At 35.9% G+C, this 17,312-nt stretch overlaps 3 protein-coding genes across 12 annotated transcripts in view; 2 read left to right on the top strand and 1 right to left on the bottom strand.

Moving 5' to 3' along the window:
- LOC109053991 (complement component receptor 1-like protein) overlaps positions 1-2,097 on the top strand; it is a 37,482-nt gene extending 35,385 nt beyond the window's left edge. For 7 of the 10 annotated variants that reach the window (XM_042751450.1, XM_042751460.1, XM_042751461.1 and 4 more), the window contains 2 exons: positions 228-286; positions 748-2,097. In XM_042751450.1, coding sequence (XP_042607384.1) covers positions 228-270 — 43 coding nt within the window. In that variant the 3' untranslated portion in view covers positions 271-286; positions 748-2,097. The remainder of the gene's footprint in view (positions 1-227; positions 287-747) is intronic. The other 3 variants (XM_042751458.1, XM_042751455.1, XM_042751454.1) reach the window with 1 other exon arrangement.
- Positions 2,098-2,784: 687 nt separating this feature from the next.
- LOC109053989 (V-type proton ATPase subunit S1-like) lies at positions 2,785-8,061 on the bottom strand. The gene is made up of 10 exons (XM_019071302.2): positions 7,932-8,061; positions 7,580-7,706; positions 6,433-6,507; positions 6,137-6,330; positions 5,725-5,756; positions 5,484-5,569; positions 5,062-5,303; positions 4,933-4,983; positions 3,911-4,148; positions 2,785-3,811 (listed from the first exon to the last, which is right to left on the bottom strand). Exons 1-10 carry the CDS (start codon positions 8,057-8,059, stop codon positions 3,602-3,604), a joined length of 1,383 nt encoding a protein of 460 aa, XP_018926847.2. The 5' UTR covers positions 8,060-8,061; the 3' UTR covers positions 2,785-3,601.
- A 1,689-nt stretch (positions 8,062-9,750) lies between these two features.
- On the top strand, positions 9,751-17,181 carry LOC109048054 (rab GDP dissociation inhibitor alpha). The gene is made up of 11 exons (XM_019065735.2): positions 9,751-10,025; positions 11,341-11,448; positions 11,678-11,777; positions 11,937-12,071; positions 12,176-12,374; positions 12,998-13,129; positions 13,222-13,321; positions 13,570-13,741; positions 13,932-14,076; positions 14,327-14,381; positions 14,957-17,181. Exons 1-11 carry the CDS (start codon positions 9,981-9,983, stop codon positions 15,107-15,109), a joined length of 1,344 nt encoding a protein of 447 aa, XP_018921280.1. The 5' UTR covers positions 9,751-9,980; the 3' UTR covers positions 15,110-17,181.
- The last annotated feature ends 131 nt before the right edge of the window (positions 17,182-17,312 follow it).

The raw sequence follows: 17,312 nt of genomic DNA, 5'->3' as shown, positions 1-17,312 counted from the left end.
ATAATTCAAATGGGAAAAAATTCTTATGGAAATTTAATTTTTGCAACCCTTTATGCTGATGGTCTATATGGGAAGCGGTGTGCTGTTTTGTTTGTTCCCCTGGGTGGAGGTGTTTTCGGTGTTTAAGAGTGGGGTGAGGTCTTGTAAATCTGTGCTGGGTTGAGGTTTAATATACCCAGCAATTAGTCTATGCACATGCTGACCTTTACTGGACTTTTGGATTGCAGCTCAAAACATGAAAAGGTTGAAAAGGAGGAGGAGGAATTATAACTCCCTCACATACTTGGTAAGGACCATGGGAACTATGCAGCTTTCTATAAGACAAAAAGTATTCTCCTACTTCCTCCTTGTAATGTCACAGAAGAGTTTCTGAACATCATACAAACATCATTGACATTTAAATATGGCAGGTCAGAAGCTCATCAATCCCAAAATATAAGAATTTCACAAGAAGTCAGGTAATACTTAAGGATTGTGAAGGATTTTTGAGTTTTGGAGGTTCTTCCTCATCATGTATTTAACATATCCATACATGCATATGCATATTGTCATTTATTCATCAACCACCCTGAGTGTCTTCAAGACACTTGGCTTATTCTTTCTTGTAGCTAACTGGGATTTGCCAGGTTTTATACCTTTAAAAAAATGTATAGAATATTATCATTTATATAATTCTCAATTAATGGCATGCATTATTCTGTTACTTTTTGTGAATGACTTGTGTAACTTTTGCACCTCTAATTGCAGGCCGTCATGAAGTTGTCCTGGATGAAATCCAAGTGAAAAATCCTGCAAATATATATAATTTATATACACACTTCCCAGAATCCGGCGAGAGGAGGACTGATTTCCCGCAACGAATTGCTCCATAATCACACTCAATGTTTCTTTAAAAAGACAAGCGTAATTTGGAATAACTCCTTTCTAGCAGTCTCTAACTCTAAAACAGATCTGTCTTTACAGAAGTCAGGTTGATTTCACGTTTATAATGTGTATGCTTGTCATTTCTTAATTTTTAACACTTAATACAGTGATCACTCTTCTCTTAATGATGTTGCTGTTCCTCTTCCTGAGAACATCTTAGGATTCATTTAAAAAAAAAAAAAATTGCACTGACTGTCCCTTACCTCACTGATTTAGCCGAGGGTTACATTTAACATTAATATTTTATGTAGAAAGTCTGATCACATTTAAAAGAGATGAATGTCATGGTATTTGGGAATCCACATGTACAAACAAAACCAAATGTTCTACAATGCTTAAGGCTTTGTTTTAATTTTTCCTGATGTTACTTTTCACTTGGATAAAACGTGTGTATATTAACCTTCCAGTAGACATACTGCAGAATGTGATTTGCTATGCAGATTTTAATTTAAAAGTTCTGTTTAATCCTGCTGAAGTACTTAAAGTGCCTATTGATTCCAAGGTTTTTGTTCAGGGTTATCTAGATGTATGTGTTGAGCAGGATTTGTATAGGTTCTAATTACATTAGAAATGTTTTGATGTTGGTCTCGATTACAAATTTACAGATCTAATGTAAACGTCATTTACTTTTGTCTGTTTTATCAATATTTACATATTTTCCAAAGTATTTAAGCCCAAATACCTAATTGCTTTTTGTTATTGGGCATTGTTTTTTACCCCCCTTTTGAAAAAGTTTGCTAATTTTAATATTTTATACTATCTAACTTGCGCTTGCCAAATTGCTTGCCATGTTAAGTCGTCTAGTTCAGTTCATCTAATATTTTCAGTAATTTTTATTAAATTGGTCAAATAGTAATTTAATTTTAACAGCAACATTTTCCCCTAATGAGTGGTTTTTCATTTGTTTGTGTGGCTGTTGTTTTTTTTTCTCTGCTTGTAATTTTAAAGATGTATCATATTGTTTTATTGTAACAATTAGGTGTTGTTTAGATTGGTTTTGAACTACTACTTTTTTGTGCCATTTTTTAACTAGGAATGCACTGACATGGCTCTGCGACAGTGTTAATTCTGGAAATCAGCAAATATAAATCCACCTCTTGCAATTCTGTATTTCACTGAGATGTCTGTGTGCCTGGAAGATCTCAAAATTAAAGCTCCACAATCAAAACAGAACACTTGGGCTCTTAACTGATAAATGTTTCTATTTGTTCCTTTTATTTTAGTTTTTAGATATTGCAGCCTTAAAGGGATAGCTCACCCAGAAATTAAAATTCTGTTATTTACTCACCCTCATGTCGTTCCAAACCTGTATGTGCTGGTAATCAAACAGTTAGTGGTTCCCATTGACTTCCATAGTATTTCTTTTCCTACTATGGAAGTCAGTGGGAACCACCAACTGTTTGATATCCCTATCCCTTTAAGCATTGATTCTGTTTGACAAAGTCTGATATTTAGTGGTAGTTTAATCGTTCAACTAGAAAAATGGATGTTTATAACATGATTGCAATGCACTGCTCTGATTGCAAATCTAGTGACATGAACTGCTTATTTGAATCAGTAGAATATACAATATACAATGCCCAACAAAACACATTGTAAAATAACGCAACAAGAATCCTTCTGCACATGGCATATTTTAAATGGACAATTTTGCTCCAATTAGCTTTTTAACAAATATAGTCACTTCAATTAACATTATGTCAAGTTGCACAGCCGACAGCAAATTTATGACAAGTTATACTGCATTTAAAAACAGATTTATGTCTCCTATAAACCATTCGAGCTTTGTATTTTTACACAATTGTGGGCATCTCAAATTAATTGAAACATTTTATCCATTGAAAACACATGAATACTAGGTACTTCTGGCACTTTTATTAGTCTAATAACCAATAAATCATAATTTAGCTTAATGACTTGCATTTTTATTTAGCACTTTTCATTCTCCATGCAGTGACTGGTCCATCTTAGGCACTTAAATTGTACATTTGGCATGATTAAATATTGGCAACTTTTCAATGCACAACTACACAAACATATACAAATCCAGTACAATATGAGAAACAAACCACCAGATTTATAAGACCAGATAAATAACAGTAGTCCAAAAAAAATAACAGCACAAGATGTTCCAATGCAAAACATGTCAAAAATTAGAATGTTAATGCATTCATTACTCTGTCTAGTTTACCAGTAGACACAGAAACATGCATGTGCACTGTTTGTGTACTAAAATGTGTTTGTTCAATTTAATGCATTAGGTATCATGAACAACTTTTTGCAGCATTTATTAATCTAGACCCATGTTAACTTACAAATATAAAATAAATGTTCCTTCATATGTGTGTATATGTATAAATTAATATTAAAAATGCTGTAAAGGAAATGTTCACTGTTTCATGTTAGCTAGTGCATTTAATGTATGGAATCCTATTGATAAGTATTAAACAATTACAAATGTAATAAGGGAGAGATGAAAATAATTTCACTACTTTCTACAAGACATCAAAATAAATTTGAAAAATATGGTTTGCCTTTGAATATACATACTGTTGAAAACACTCAAATACTCATGCTAGATCAATAAATTCCTGATTACCAACCACATCAGTTTTCACATACATACAAATCAATTAAATTTTTACAGTTTTGACAACATGACCATTTTTGGCTCAAATCACTCACTCTGAGGCACTGAAATCGCTGGGCCTTTTGGATCATCAAAGCGGTCCATGGTGCGAAGCTGCATGATCATGTGCAGGCCATAGGAAAGAATGAACACCATGAGCAGAGAGGTCAGCAGGCCCATCCAAATCCCTGGAGTGAAGAATCCTGCACAATCGCTGGCATACGAGAACTCTTCACCAGTAACGTTAAAGCCTTGGATCTGTGGGAAACGTGATGCATCAATGAGGAGTTTTTGTGGTATACTGTATATGAGTTTCATTTAACACTACCAGTCCAGAACAGCACACTGATATAGTACCTGAAAATCAGTGAAGGACAGCGTCCACATGGTAGCGTTGTCCGTAGCACTGCGGGGTACCAGCAGGGGGCTCTGAGCACTGCTCACGCTCTGGCAATGGAAAGAATACTCTGCAGGAGAGTAGATCCCACTGCTGGCGTTAAAGATGGCCCTCTGCCCGTCATACTCCAGCACCACCTGCTCCATCACCGACCAGTCGCGAGCAGATACGGGAAAGAAGATCTTGCGCATAGAGAAGCTTTGGGGAAGCATCACAAATTAAGGGTGTGACAATATATTGTAACAATACAATAATACAACATTATATATCATGCATGGCCAAAGCTTTTAAATAATTACAAATTTTAAAATGTTTTTTAAAGTCTAATGTTAAACAAAACAAACATTTTTTATATAAAAATACAATAAAATTTAAAATATTAAACATGAATACAGTTTCAAAAGCTTATTTGATTATAAAATATATTTAATAATATTATCATATTTTAAAATTCCATATAGTCCTGTGATGGCAAAGCAGAATTTTCAGCAGCCATTGCTTGAGTCTTGAGTGTCACATGATCCTTCAAAAATCATTCTGATTTTCAATCATTTGAATAAATAAATTTCTGGGTGAGCGTCTTCACAAAACAAAAAAAAAATAAAAAATAAATAAATAAATAATCTTAATTAATCCTAACTTTTGACACCTGGTGTACTTCACCAAAAATTCAAGTTTAGAAAGATTTAATTTAGCATTAAATATGGTAAAATCAAAAATCACACAACCGAGCTTCCATTTTTATTAATAATTAGTAATAAAAAACATAAAATACATTTGACACTTTTTTAATGTATTTAGCCAGGCACATCAAGTATATATTGTATTACATATTTTTATATATAATACAAAAAAATACAAAAAAATTCACACCTATTATAAATGCAGGTTTTTTTCTTCATATCTAACAATTGCAGTAAATTCTTTTCTTCAAAATCACAAATAATACATATCAATAAAAGATTATGTGTTGAATACTCACATAAGCCGCAGGGATCGCAAATTCAGAACATTTTTGTAATTAAGGACAAGTCTGAAAAACAAAATATTTTTTACTTTCATGGAAAAATATGGAAATGTATACTGGATTCTGCTTTATTATGATTCTGACCTTGACAGTGTATTATTGCAAACAGAACCAGCCGTGTCAGCGGAACCATTAAAAATGTCTCTTGCCAGATCAACCTGGTTCCCAGAGTAAGTAGCGAGGAGAGTGTCGGCCCACAGCAGGATGCAGGGCTGCCCCGCTGTGTTGTTGATGACAAGTGGGGGTTTCACAGTTGACTCTGGCAGTGCCTGAAGTAGTGATCGACCCACAGAATGTCCTGCCATTACTGGGGTGTCCTCAATGACCTACAAAAGACATTTTTGTTCAGGGTTTCATCAAAGCTGTTGTGAATTTTATCGTGTCAAATGAAAAGGAACATAATGTGAGAGAACAAATTGCAGTACATACTAATTTTGTTTTTTGTGATTTTCCTTATGTGGAGAAAAGCATCTGTGAAATGCATTCATGTAAATTTGAGGACTTACTCTAGAAGGCTTCAGGCCGGTGTATACAGCAGTGTAAGCCACATCCTGAGATTTGAACATGTTGAGGACCTCTCCAATGATCGCATCTAATCAGAAAAGAAATCTTAGGTACTATAGTAAAGTACAACAATACTGACAAACACATGGCATCAAGTTAGAAAGACTCAAACCATAAAAAGCAATACACAATCATTATAATAAAATCATTATCAAACCTGATTAAAAAAAAGTAACCACTTACCATTTTTCAAAAGCAGTTCCTTTGTCTGATCCCTGACATTCAAACAAAGCAAAAACCTTTTTAGTTTTGCATTATTTACATACTATTATAGTATTTAATAACATTTAAATTACCTTTTTTTTTTACATTTAGATTTAGGTTTCAGTTATGTTTATTGTGGCCAAGGAAATATATCTAATTTTCATTTCATTGAAATTCAGAGTGCCTTGCAAAAGCATTCAGCATTTATTTAAAAGCTCTGAAACAAAATGTATCACTTTGGCATGACTTTTTGTATTAGACTGTATTCTTTGAAACAGCTGAAAATGCTATATTTTAGTTTCTGTGTTGCAGAAAGATACTCAGATGAAAAGAATCTGAACCCTTTTTGTAAGACACTGTATAATATAAATAACATTACAGAACATCTTACCCAGCAGTGTAAGGGAGATGGACCGCCAGCAGTGAAGGCTGTGCGGTGTTCAGCTTGATTTCCTTCAGGGTGCTGGGGTCGATCTGGACTGCTGGGATGCCCAGCTCTCCCTGGAGGAGTTCCAGGATGGAATGAGACGCAGACCAGTCCAGGGCTGGCAACACCAGGGGATTGGAGGACGTCTGAAGGGCTGACTTGAATACCGAGAGAGAAATGTTGATGAGAATGTTGAGAGAAATCTAGTTGTGCTATCCCTCCAGAATAATAATTAAAAAAAAAAAACAGAGCACACCCACCTCTACATTCAAAAAGGCACTGTCCTGCTTGTTGCCAAACACTCCACCGTACATAGTGAAGTCTTCCATACTTAGCTATAAAGTGGAGAGAGCAGGCAAAAAGTCGGTTACATTAGTATCACTGAGATACTTTTTAATCCATTTTGAATTCTTTTTTATTTTATGTTTTGTTTTTATTTTAAATTTATTTAAAGTTTTAATATATACTTAAATTTTAGTTTTAGTTGTTTAAGTACATTTTATTTTAGTTCCATTTACATTTTTTTTTCCAAGCAACAATTTTTTTTTTTATTATTTTTTTTTTACTTTCAGTTAATTATAATAACCCTAGCTGTTGTATAACATAGATCTATGTTATTTTAGTATTATTTTTTTACTATTAACTAATACTTTGAATTAGATTTTATTTTGATATTTTAAGTTTTAAATTCAATTTCAATTCAAAATTTTAAATGCTGCCATGGCAACTAAATGAAATAATAATCATTTATTTTAGTTTAGTTTTATTTCAGTTGCTGATGGTTTATGTGATTTCATTTTTTTTTAACAACAACACTAATTCAGATCACATATACATTTTTAATATCTACCAATCACACTTGTAAAATCTGTGATGTTTAATATTGCAATAAAGCAAAAGAAATCTTGTCATGTCAGTCTGCAGATGATCAAAATTGTACAAGGGTAATGAAATCCTGGTATGTCCGAGGGAAGATGGATGGGGAAGTAAGACTGTGGCTCAAAGTCACACTACACTGACGAGTCCAGTTACTATGAGAATAAAAATATCAGTCTGAGAGGAGGAAACTACTTCACTAATAGTTCCACATTGTAAAACACATTCCTACTACACTGATCCCATTGTAAAGCTTTTCAATAATGTCAGAAATTAACTTAGGGACAATAAGGATAATGTGTGAAATTGATTTTAAAGGGCATTTTTACCTTTATGAGGACATTTTTCCAACATACACCACATTGTTCATTGTTTCATAAATTTCAAACAATTTAAATCGTAATATAACTATATAATATTGTATTATACAACTAATTAAATGTCTAAAATGCTAAATAGCAGATAAAAACACAATAATACACTGCGGAGGCATTATTTTTCCCCGCATTTTAAACATATGGGGCACTTTACCTTATCCTGTAGAAAGAGAAGTACATTGTGTGGAGCAATGGACAACGTAGATTTCAGATAAGACGCCAGCTGCCCACCAGAGACTGTCTGTCCAGCTGTTGGTTGAGCCAGATGTGGCATGTTGGACCTGTATCGACAAAGATATCATTCAGCTTGCGACTCCCATCAACAGAATCATGCTGACTTGAAACCTTGTCCACTGTAATGAACCTCTACCGAACGCTTTTGAATGTCACTGTTAGCTGATCTAGCTGCCTGAAGTGAACATATATAAGAGGAGCACAGCAGTGTTCTGGAGTTACTATAGAAGTGAATCAGAAGACAATATTCAAGATACAAACGTGTGACGTACCCATCACTGGTCCACATGAGCAGAGGCGCTTGAGCATAACAGCTATAAATCGAGCAGATAAATAATAAAACCGAGGTGAAGGCCATTGTTGAGAGACTACTGCGCCGCAGTCCTACTTCCGTCATCATGCAACAGATTTTTTCCCCCTTCAATCATGTGATTCTCTTCTGACTCGATTCGTTCACGTCCTCTGAGCAGCGCGCAGGCGCGAGATGCAGCGCAGGGGGCAAGGAAGTCGACCGGAAGTTGAAGTCGGCCGCGTGCCGCCATCTTGTAGCAGAACTTCACTTGCGTTTAGCATCCCATTGACTCCCATTCATTTTTTGCGTCACTTTGACAGCGAATAACTTTACATCTGAGGCGTTTTAAAGACTCCATTTGTCCATTATTTATTTCTAAAGATACACGACAATGTATAAAGGGCTCCATTACCTTCTATGTTACATTATGGCCCCGTAGAAACAGTTTTTGTAAAAATAGGCTAACGATTGCGTCATAACCACTCGACTCTCTGTCGCACAGTAGAGAAATTACCGTCCAGACAGGAGGAGAAGCTCGCAGGCAATCAGGGAGACGTCAAGAGATATGGCGTACTGGTGTTACATTTTAAAATACTATACAAAATAATTAATCAGAATACTTACTCCTGCTCACTCACGCCAAAGAACTCCCCGCTCAAGCTCGCCGTCTCTGCAAGATTAACGATGGCAGTTTGCACGCACAGCTACTAGAAGATTTACATCTGTCAGACAGGTTGCTGACGTCATCAAGCTTAGTTTGAGTCTGCGCGTCAGAAACGGAAGTGCTAAAAATCGCTAAAAACGGGCTTCACTTGTCTCAATTGAGTTCCAATGGGGTCGCTGTGTCCATTTCTGAACACAAAAATAATTCGTTCACGTCCTCTGAGCAGCGCGCAGGCGCGAGATGCAGCGTCGCAACGCCGAACACCATATGAATAAACTACATTTGCATTATTTTTTCTAGGCCAGCAAGAAAAAGACCATCCAGCCTCTGTAAATCATCCTTAATTTAAAACATCTATCTATCTATCTATCTATCTATCTATCTATCTGTCTGTATGTCTTCAGAAACGCTGCCGTTGCACATTGTAAGATACATTGTTACCACAGTGAAGTTCATTTGAACAATCTAGCTCGTTTGTCTTCCTTGTGCTACATGCAGAATCCAAAATGCATCCTCGCTATTACCTATAAAAATATTAAATTGATAGGAGTTCAGCCAAAACTACATTTGTCTTGTAAGACTGCATAGATATGCTTCTTAATACTCAATGTAAAGTTAGCATTTGTCTCTAAACACCTGGAAGGCATCGGGATGATGCTGTAATCTCAGAACCCCTTTATTGGGTTTAAATATTGACAGGCAGTCTCTGTCATATGATCGCATTTTAAGTCAAGCTTATTTTCATTACTGACAGATCACATATTATTATGAGTATGTTGATATATAAGTGGAAATATTCGTTTGCAGAACACTAAAACAGATCTTATCTTAATCATTACCACGTTAATTCACGCATTATTGAGAGACGGCTTCATCGTCCACGGTGTTGTCGGCGGAGGGATATCTGGTACTGTGACTGCGCCCTGTGCCATTCAGCTGTCAAGAAAATGAATAAGTGCCACCGAGCGTAGTTAAATGTATTCAATAAGATTACCCAGGATGTGAGCGTTGTTATTTTTAAACCATTTATATTTACGGCTTAATTGTAACTCTGCGTTGATGACAATCACAGCAATATTGATCATCTCCGTGTAGGGAGTTGCACTATATTATTTTGCGAATGTGTCTTCACCGCTGGAGCGCGTGCTGCGGTCAGGGCCATCTTTGGTTGTTCTCGCCGGTCGCACCACAGTCAGTCATCAATTGTGATACGTATCAAATTATTTGAGCGATATTTGAAGGCGTTTTTGTCGCTAATAGGACAACACACTAGTTCTGAATAAATATTTTGTTGCATCAACACCGTTTTGCAGATTTTTTGCAGCGGAAATTTGGCTTAAGACGGGAGATCCACTGTAATACAACATGGATGAGGAATATGATGTTATCGTATTGGGCACCGGACTCACAGTGAGTAGCGCATTCGGGTCACTGAAGACTCGCTCGCTTTGGAAACAGATTAAGATAATGCCGATGGATGCTCGGATGCTTATAGATGTGGCTGTACGAATAGATGCTTTGCGGTAGATTGAACCCGACGGCCTATTGCTGACGCATCCTTTGGACCAGTACGTTACTGTACTGTGTCTGTGTAGTGAGCCAGCATTTCTCGCAATTTCTGCATGAATACGAGTGCAATCCATCCCAAATCCACCTTCCCCCGAATTTTCAAAGCCACTGAGGCAGCATCGTTATATTGACATGAAAGCGGTTGTTAAAAAGTAATGAATGATTCTTCTCACAGTGTCTGGTTCTAAGGAGTGGCATCAGGTATCCCGTTTGCTCGGGCGTCGAAATAGGGGCAATGTATTTATTGCGGATATTTGGCCTTTTATGGTCTGCCAACGTAAAAGCTGTAGCCTATTGTACGTAAGTGATGTTAGTTCACTGTCTGCCTGTAATTCTGGATTTAGTGTGTATTTATTTTTGTTATTGTTATAATCTAAAGAGCCCAATTTTACAAACGTGGGAGCTTGACATTGGCTACATGTGTGCAAAAAAACAGCATTGTTAATAATAATAATAATATAACACATACACAAAAAAATGTTTTTATAAAACGTTTCCTCTATTTTTCCTCATGGAGGATAGTGGATGATCTGGGCTGCGGCTCATAATGTGGGCTGGGTGTAGCGATGTTCGATTCGTGAACGAATTGTTCTTGTGAGTCGGTTCTTTTCATTGAATCGATCTGAGAGGTTCTTCGGCCGAATAGTAGACATTTTATAAATTCTTCCTGGAAATGTTTACGACTTAATTATATGGAAGTTTTAAGACAAGAACAGTTGGGTGTAAAACTTCAGCTAATATGTAAACATATTATAGTATTGTTTAATGTAACTGTAAATTATATTTAGGGTTTAAATTATTACTGTTTTATGTCATGGCTGCAACAAATGTAATTGGAACACACAAAATAACAATAAACACAGTTGTTAATCAAACTCCAAAACATTTAATAGGTCACGCTAGGATGTCAGAATGACGTAGACGAATCAGAAGAATTCGTTTTCGAAGCGCTCCATTAACTGTTCAAAAGAACCGATTCGCGGAAATGAATCGCACTAGTTGGGTGGGGTGACTCGCATCCATCCCAGTGTTTATCACGGAAGTCAAGGCAATGGATAGATACCCGATGCCATGTCAACAGATGAATCGGAATATATATATTTTTTTATTTATATCCATGACCGATTATTTCAACTAAATGACGTTTTTTGTGTAGGAATGTATTCTCTCTGGGATCATGTCTGTGAATGGAAAGAAAGTTTTGCATATGGACAGAAATCCATACTACGGTGGTGAAAGTTCCTCCATCACACCCCTGGAGGAGGTGAGGGTGCTTTACATGTACCACTGTCACTACTCCAAACTCATGTCTGCTTGATATTGCACATGTTTACTATAACTGTATAATTGGCAGAATAAATGTTGCTATTTGTAGCCATGTATTTTAACACATTAATATTTTATTATAATATTAATGTTTATATTAATATAAAATGCTTTTTTATTTTTTTTTATTTACGCATGCACTCACATTTTACATGCTTTTCTCTCAGCTCTATAAGAGATTTGGGATTTCAGACAGCCCCCCAGAGTCAATGGGCCGGGGAAGAGACTGGAATGTGGACCTTATTCCTAAATTTTTAATGGCCAATGGTAAAAACTTAAGTAACATGATAGTTGGTGTGATAATATTGCTCAAAACATGTTTTTGGATTAGATTGTTGTCCTTTAAGTCATGCAAGTCTGTAATTTTTTTATAATATTCTGAATAATAATGTTCCACTGCATTTTGTCATTGTTTTCTTCCTTAAGGTCAGTTAGTTAAGATGCTTCTATACACAGAAGTGACCAGATATCTTGACTTCAAAGTGGTTGAGGGAAGCTTTGTGTATAAAGGAGGAAAAATCTACAAAGTGCCCTCTACTGAGACAGAGGCACTGGCTTCAAGTACGTCCAGCTAGTGTTTTATTGTCGCTAGGACTAAATCAAGAATGATTGTTTTTGATAAAATTGCAGATTCTTTTAGTTGACCCATGACATGTGTTGCTTAGACCTAATGGGAATGTTTGAGAAGAGACGTTTCCGCAAGTTCCTAGTTTTTGTGGCCAACTTTGATGAGAACGACCCCAAGACTTTTGAAGGCGTTGATCCCAAACTCACAACAATGGGAGACGTGTACAAGAAGTTTGACTTAGGACAGGACGTCGTGGACTTCACGGGACATGCCCTGGCCCTCTACAGGACAGACGAGTAAGTGTCGCTAGTGTTACAAAACACCAAGAGTCTTATCATTGCTCTCATCTTTAAACTATTTATTTATCTGCAAAACAATATTTCAATTAGATATTTGTTTATTTTATTGCATTTATTTATCTGCATCTGTATATTTCAATTACAGTTTTTTTTTTCTTAAAAAGAACTTAAATACATCAAACTTCCAAATCACTTAAATACATCAAACTTTCAATGATTTTTACAGGAGGGTTGTTTCTATGTCATTATATAGAGTTATTTCTGGCTGCTGACAGTATTTTCTAATTTATAGAGTGATAAAAATAAATGTCTTCGAGAGATTCACGTGTCAACAAAATGAAACTTTATCCAATGTTCAGATTTCTTTTGTGGAAATGAATGCAAATCAGTGCATATTTAATCAGATAATGCCTCATTTGCATATTCAAACACAACACCTTAGAAATCTTGTAGTACAAAACGATTGTCTTTATGCACTGTGATTAATCAGCTGAGGAAGTACTCTGATATCTATTAGATATGTATTCACGTGTGGTGTCTTACTTTTGCATGCCAGTAAATGACAACACATGCTTTTTCATTGGTGGTAAATGTACTAAAGTGAATTGAATTCCTCCTAGTTACCTTGAGCAGCCGTGCCTGGAGACCATCAATAGGATCAAACTCTACAGTGAGTCTCTGGCACGCTACGGGAAGAGCCCATACCTGTACCCTCTGTACGGACTGGGGGAGCTGCCTCAAGGGTTTGCTAGGTCAGCCGCTCCTCCCACCCAGTCATCCTGGTAATCATGTGTTGAGCATCATTGTGTTATTAATATGTTCCTTTTCACTTGTGAACTTACAGGTTAAGTGCAATTTATGGAGGAACCTACATGCTGAACAAACCAGTGGACGAGATAGTGATGGAGGGAGGACACGTGGTGGGCGTGAAATCAGAGGGAGAGGTACATCTTTAAGAACAATGTTGTTTGCAGTGTGATGTAACTAAAATTTATAATTAAATAGTAATTGATTATTAAAAATTAAACTGATTTGTTACAAAATGACAATGCATGGAATCTCCTTTGAGACAGAGTTGACATTTATATTTGGTTAATTTCATCAAGCATGCATCATGAGAATAAATAGATGGATTTCATGCATAAGTTTATGCGTAAGATCTGGTTTGCCCCAATAATCCTGCTTTTTCCAGGTTGCCCGTTGCAAGCAGCTCATCTGCGACCCTAGCTACATCCCGGACCGCGTGCACAAAGTCGGCCAGGTGATCCGAGTCATCTGCGTCCTCAGCCATCCCATTAAAAACACTAATGATGCCAATTCCTGCCAGATCATCATTCCTCAGAACCAGGTTAACCGCAAATCAGGTGAGTGACAATTTATCAAAATTTGCAGGATAAACCTACACTAGTCTATTAGTGTGTGTATATGTATTACAGCATGTGTGCATCAGTACTTGTGTGCAGTCACCACTAGAGGGCGCTGCTTGCTTTCATTTAAAAAAAAAGAGTGATGGAATGAAAAGTTGATGTACAATTTGTTCTTGTTTGCCTGTAGATATCTATGTTTGCATGATCTCCTACGCCCATAATGTGGCAGCTCAGGGGAAGTACATCGCCATTGCAAGCACCACTGTGGAAACCTCTGATCCTGAAGCTGAAATCGAACCTGCTCTGGAACTCCTCGAGCCCATTGACCAAAAGTCAGTTTACTCTCTGTTTATTTGGCGAAGAACTTTAATAATGTAAATACCAAGTAACATGGTTCAGAAAGATGTAACTATTCAGTATTAGTACGGTTAAAAAAATACACTCTTCAGACCACTCGGATACTTTTGTCTGCAAAGCCACTTGGCCAGCTAAATTCATGGACTACAGCTAAATGTTGTATTAAACGCACATCTATATCATACTACATGAATGCAATTTTTTTTTATTTTGTCATTTTTACAGGTTTGTGGCTATCAGTGACATGTATGAACTTACAGATGATGGTACAGAGAGCCAGGTCAGCTTCCCACAGTTATTTTAATATTATTTTTCTGCTATTGTAGTATTTATTATTATTTAGGATTAGTTTTTATATTTTCTTTCCGTTTTATTTTAGTTTTAGCAATTTTATTTTGTGCTTTTTTCATTATTTTTTATTTTTTATTTTTATTTTTTATATTTTTTATTATTATTTTTTAAATAAATATATATATCTCTTTCTCTTTTAGTATTTATAGTATTTCACTCAGCTTTTATTTCATTTAGTTTCCAAGGAAACATTTCTAATTTTCATTTAAGTTGAAATAATATTAAATATCAGTATTAACTTCATCATACAATATTCAAAAAAATAAAAAAAACTAAAATAATTAAAACATTTTAAATATTTCAAATTATCTCATCTAATATTCAAAGTTTAATTTTAGTACTTCAACTTAGTACTTACGTTTTACATCAAACTATTTATATTGAATTTTATTTTGATTTTTAATAGTTTTAGTTAACAACAACTGGCTTCACAGTAATTTCTTTAAATAAGGCACTGCTGGGCATTATTAAAAAACAAACATGTTTTTCGTTGTCTTTCTTCAGATTTTTGCATCGCGGTCCTACGATGCCACCACTCATTTCGAAACAACTTGTAACGACATCAAGGACATCTACAAGCGCATGACAGGCAGTGACTTCGACTTTGAGAACATGAAGCGTAAACAGAACGACGTCTTCGGCGAGGACGAGCAGTGAGGGGTGGAGAAGTGACGGAGGAGTGGAGAGGCAATGATCAGATGGAGGGAGAGATGAGGCGGGCTGAACGGGATTTACCTGGCTGGGTTCAGAGGTTACGCAGAACAGAATCGACAACACTGTAAATCTCTTTCAACCGACCTTATCTTTCCCAGAGTGCTCTTTGCTCATTGTCTCCACACCCCTCCGGTGTCTCGGTTCAGATACTTACAGTTCAGCACACGGACACACAAACGCTCTATCGCTCACATTCCACAACTCTGCACTACAAAGTGGGCTCACACCAACATGCTATTTTAGATTCTTACACAAGCCGTATGCATCGTTTGCGCAAACTATCCTGTTGAAGTGAAGCGTGTCTTTGTTCTCTGAATATCGTCTTTGACTGAAGCCCATACATGTGAACGATTCCTCGAATATTGAAGGAGATTTAAAACGATTTCTCATCAACTTTCATGAAGTATCCCCAACTGTCCTCAGACTGTTAGTTTAGCATACTGTCGTCACTTTGACATGTAACAGCTTTATGTGAACACTACAGCAGCTTTCCCGTACTTCAGGACAGTGTCACTGACAAACATATAGTAAGATCATTTAACACTCACCAATAAACACTAGAGTTTGACACCTGGAAAAGGGATGTAATATGATATTGATAATATTTAAAACACAAAGTTGTACAAAAGTAAACCTGACTTTGCTAGATCCAGCAGTCAAAACCTTAGCTGAAAGTTTCACATCATTGCACTTCCTATTCACAATCTTTCCGCTCTTTTAACTCACTGGTCTTTAAAGTTATTTAATTATTTTTTATTATTATTGTTGGAATTTTTTTTTTTTTTTTTGGGACAACTAAATAGAATGAGATGTATAATATGGAGTATAGAAGCGAACTGTAAGCCATTAACTTGTAACTAAAATTACAGTCTTTGTGCTAACTCTTAAAAACGTTGTATGGCCTCACAATTTCTAACCTTATTCTACATTCCTGCTATCATTCATTTTGTTTGTAGTGAAGACCGATACGGACAGCTGTTATCGAATGCCAGTGTGTGCAAACATGAGTCGATCGCTTAGTCTGTTATGGGAAATGAGTCTTAATAAGAATCTGGAAGCAATTTTCACTCCCACAGCTGCAGAAGAAATCGATCATGTGAATTTAATGAGTATCAGATCCTTTGGTATTTGATAGTAGCCATATCCGTTGGTATTCTGGCTTTTGTAAACCGGGCTGACTCCAGTCTACTAAATACATACATGCTCTAACTTTGAATTGTGATGAACACTATGCCTCTCTCTGTGTACTGTAAAGATTCTCACTGCATCATGCAATCAATCTGCATCTTTGATTTCTGTTTTATCTGTGATTGACACATGTAGTCTCTGCATTTTCACTTGGCTGTTAGAAACCACAAGATGACAAACTTAGTATTGAACAATGACTGGTTGTTTTCACCATTACTTATATCTCTAATCATGCTTGTTTTTGTTTTCAAATGATTTGAATTGCCATCAGTAGTTAGTCTGGAGCAGATGATAATGGTGTGCTGTTTGAACTCTCACTGTACACTGTAGTGTAGAATATAAAAGCATTCTCATGTTTTCCATACTCACCTTTGCTGAGAAAAAGCCTTTGACTGTAGTCAACCCCCCCCCCCCCCTATTTTTTATGTAAAACAAGGAGTGTGGCAGTTTCATTACATTCTTGCATTTTATTGGGCCAAAGTCACTTATGGCCTTATAGATTTACATAGAAACATACAAGTCTTGAACTCTCTTCCTTACAGTGCACAATTTAGATTGTGAATTGATAACTGGAATCAAATAGAATTACGTTGCATTGCTATATTGGTTATGTTTTGCACCTCTCCAGCATATTGTCGTATATGTTTGGATTAACTGTTTCGTACTGTATTTATTTTCATTTTGTCTTTCATTTTCAATGTTGAAACAACTAAACATCTTTAAAAAAAAAAAACTGACACACAAACTCGACAATTTTAAATTTCATCTCGTGTTTGAGCAGTCTTGTGCAACAAAAATAAATATGAATAAAATAAAACTGAATCTTTCTTTGGTTACGTTTGGTTACTGGCACATGAAGAAAGATCTCCTTTCCTAACAGGACAAAGTAAAGCATTTAATATTCAGTACTAATATACAATATTATAATCACTTTACACAATTCCTGTATTATATTATT

This window comes from Cyprinus carpio, chromosome B23, assembly GCF_018340385.1.
Source record: "Cyprinus carpio isolate SPL01 chromosome B23, ASM1834038v1, whole genome shotgun sequence".
NCBI lineage: Eukaryota > Metazoa > Chordata > Actinopteri > Cypriniformes > Cyprinidae > Cyprinus > Cyprinus carpio.
Note: the sequence above shows the minus strand (reverse complement) of the source record. Positions and strands in the feature narration are given on the sequence as shown.

Coding starts and splice junctions, on each gene's coding strand:
- LOC109053989 (XM_019071302.2), bottom strand. CDS start 8,059: ATGATGACGGAAGTAGGACTGCGGCGCAGTAGTCTCTCAACAATGGCC. Junction 6,331..6,432: donor GTGCCTTTTTGAATGTAGAG/GTGGGTGTGCTC, acceptor TCGGTATTCAAG/TCAGCCCTTCAGACGTCCTC. Junction 4,149..4,932: donor TTGCGATCCCTGCGGCTTAT/GTGAGTATTCAA, acceptor GCTTCCCCAAAG/CTTCTCTATGCGCAAGATCT.
- LOC109048054 (XM_019065735.2), top strand. CDS start 9,981: ATGGATGAGGAATATGATGTTATCGTATTGGGCACCGGACTCACA. Junction 11,449..11,677: donor CCATCACACCCCTGGAGGAG/GTGAGGGTGCTT, acceptor CTTTTCTCTCAG/CTCTATAAGAGATTTGGGAT. Junction 11,778..11,936: donor TAAATTTTTAATGGCCAATG/GTAAAAACTTAA, acceptor TTCTTCCTTAAG/GTCAGTTAGTTAAGATGCTT.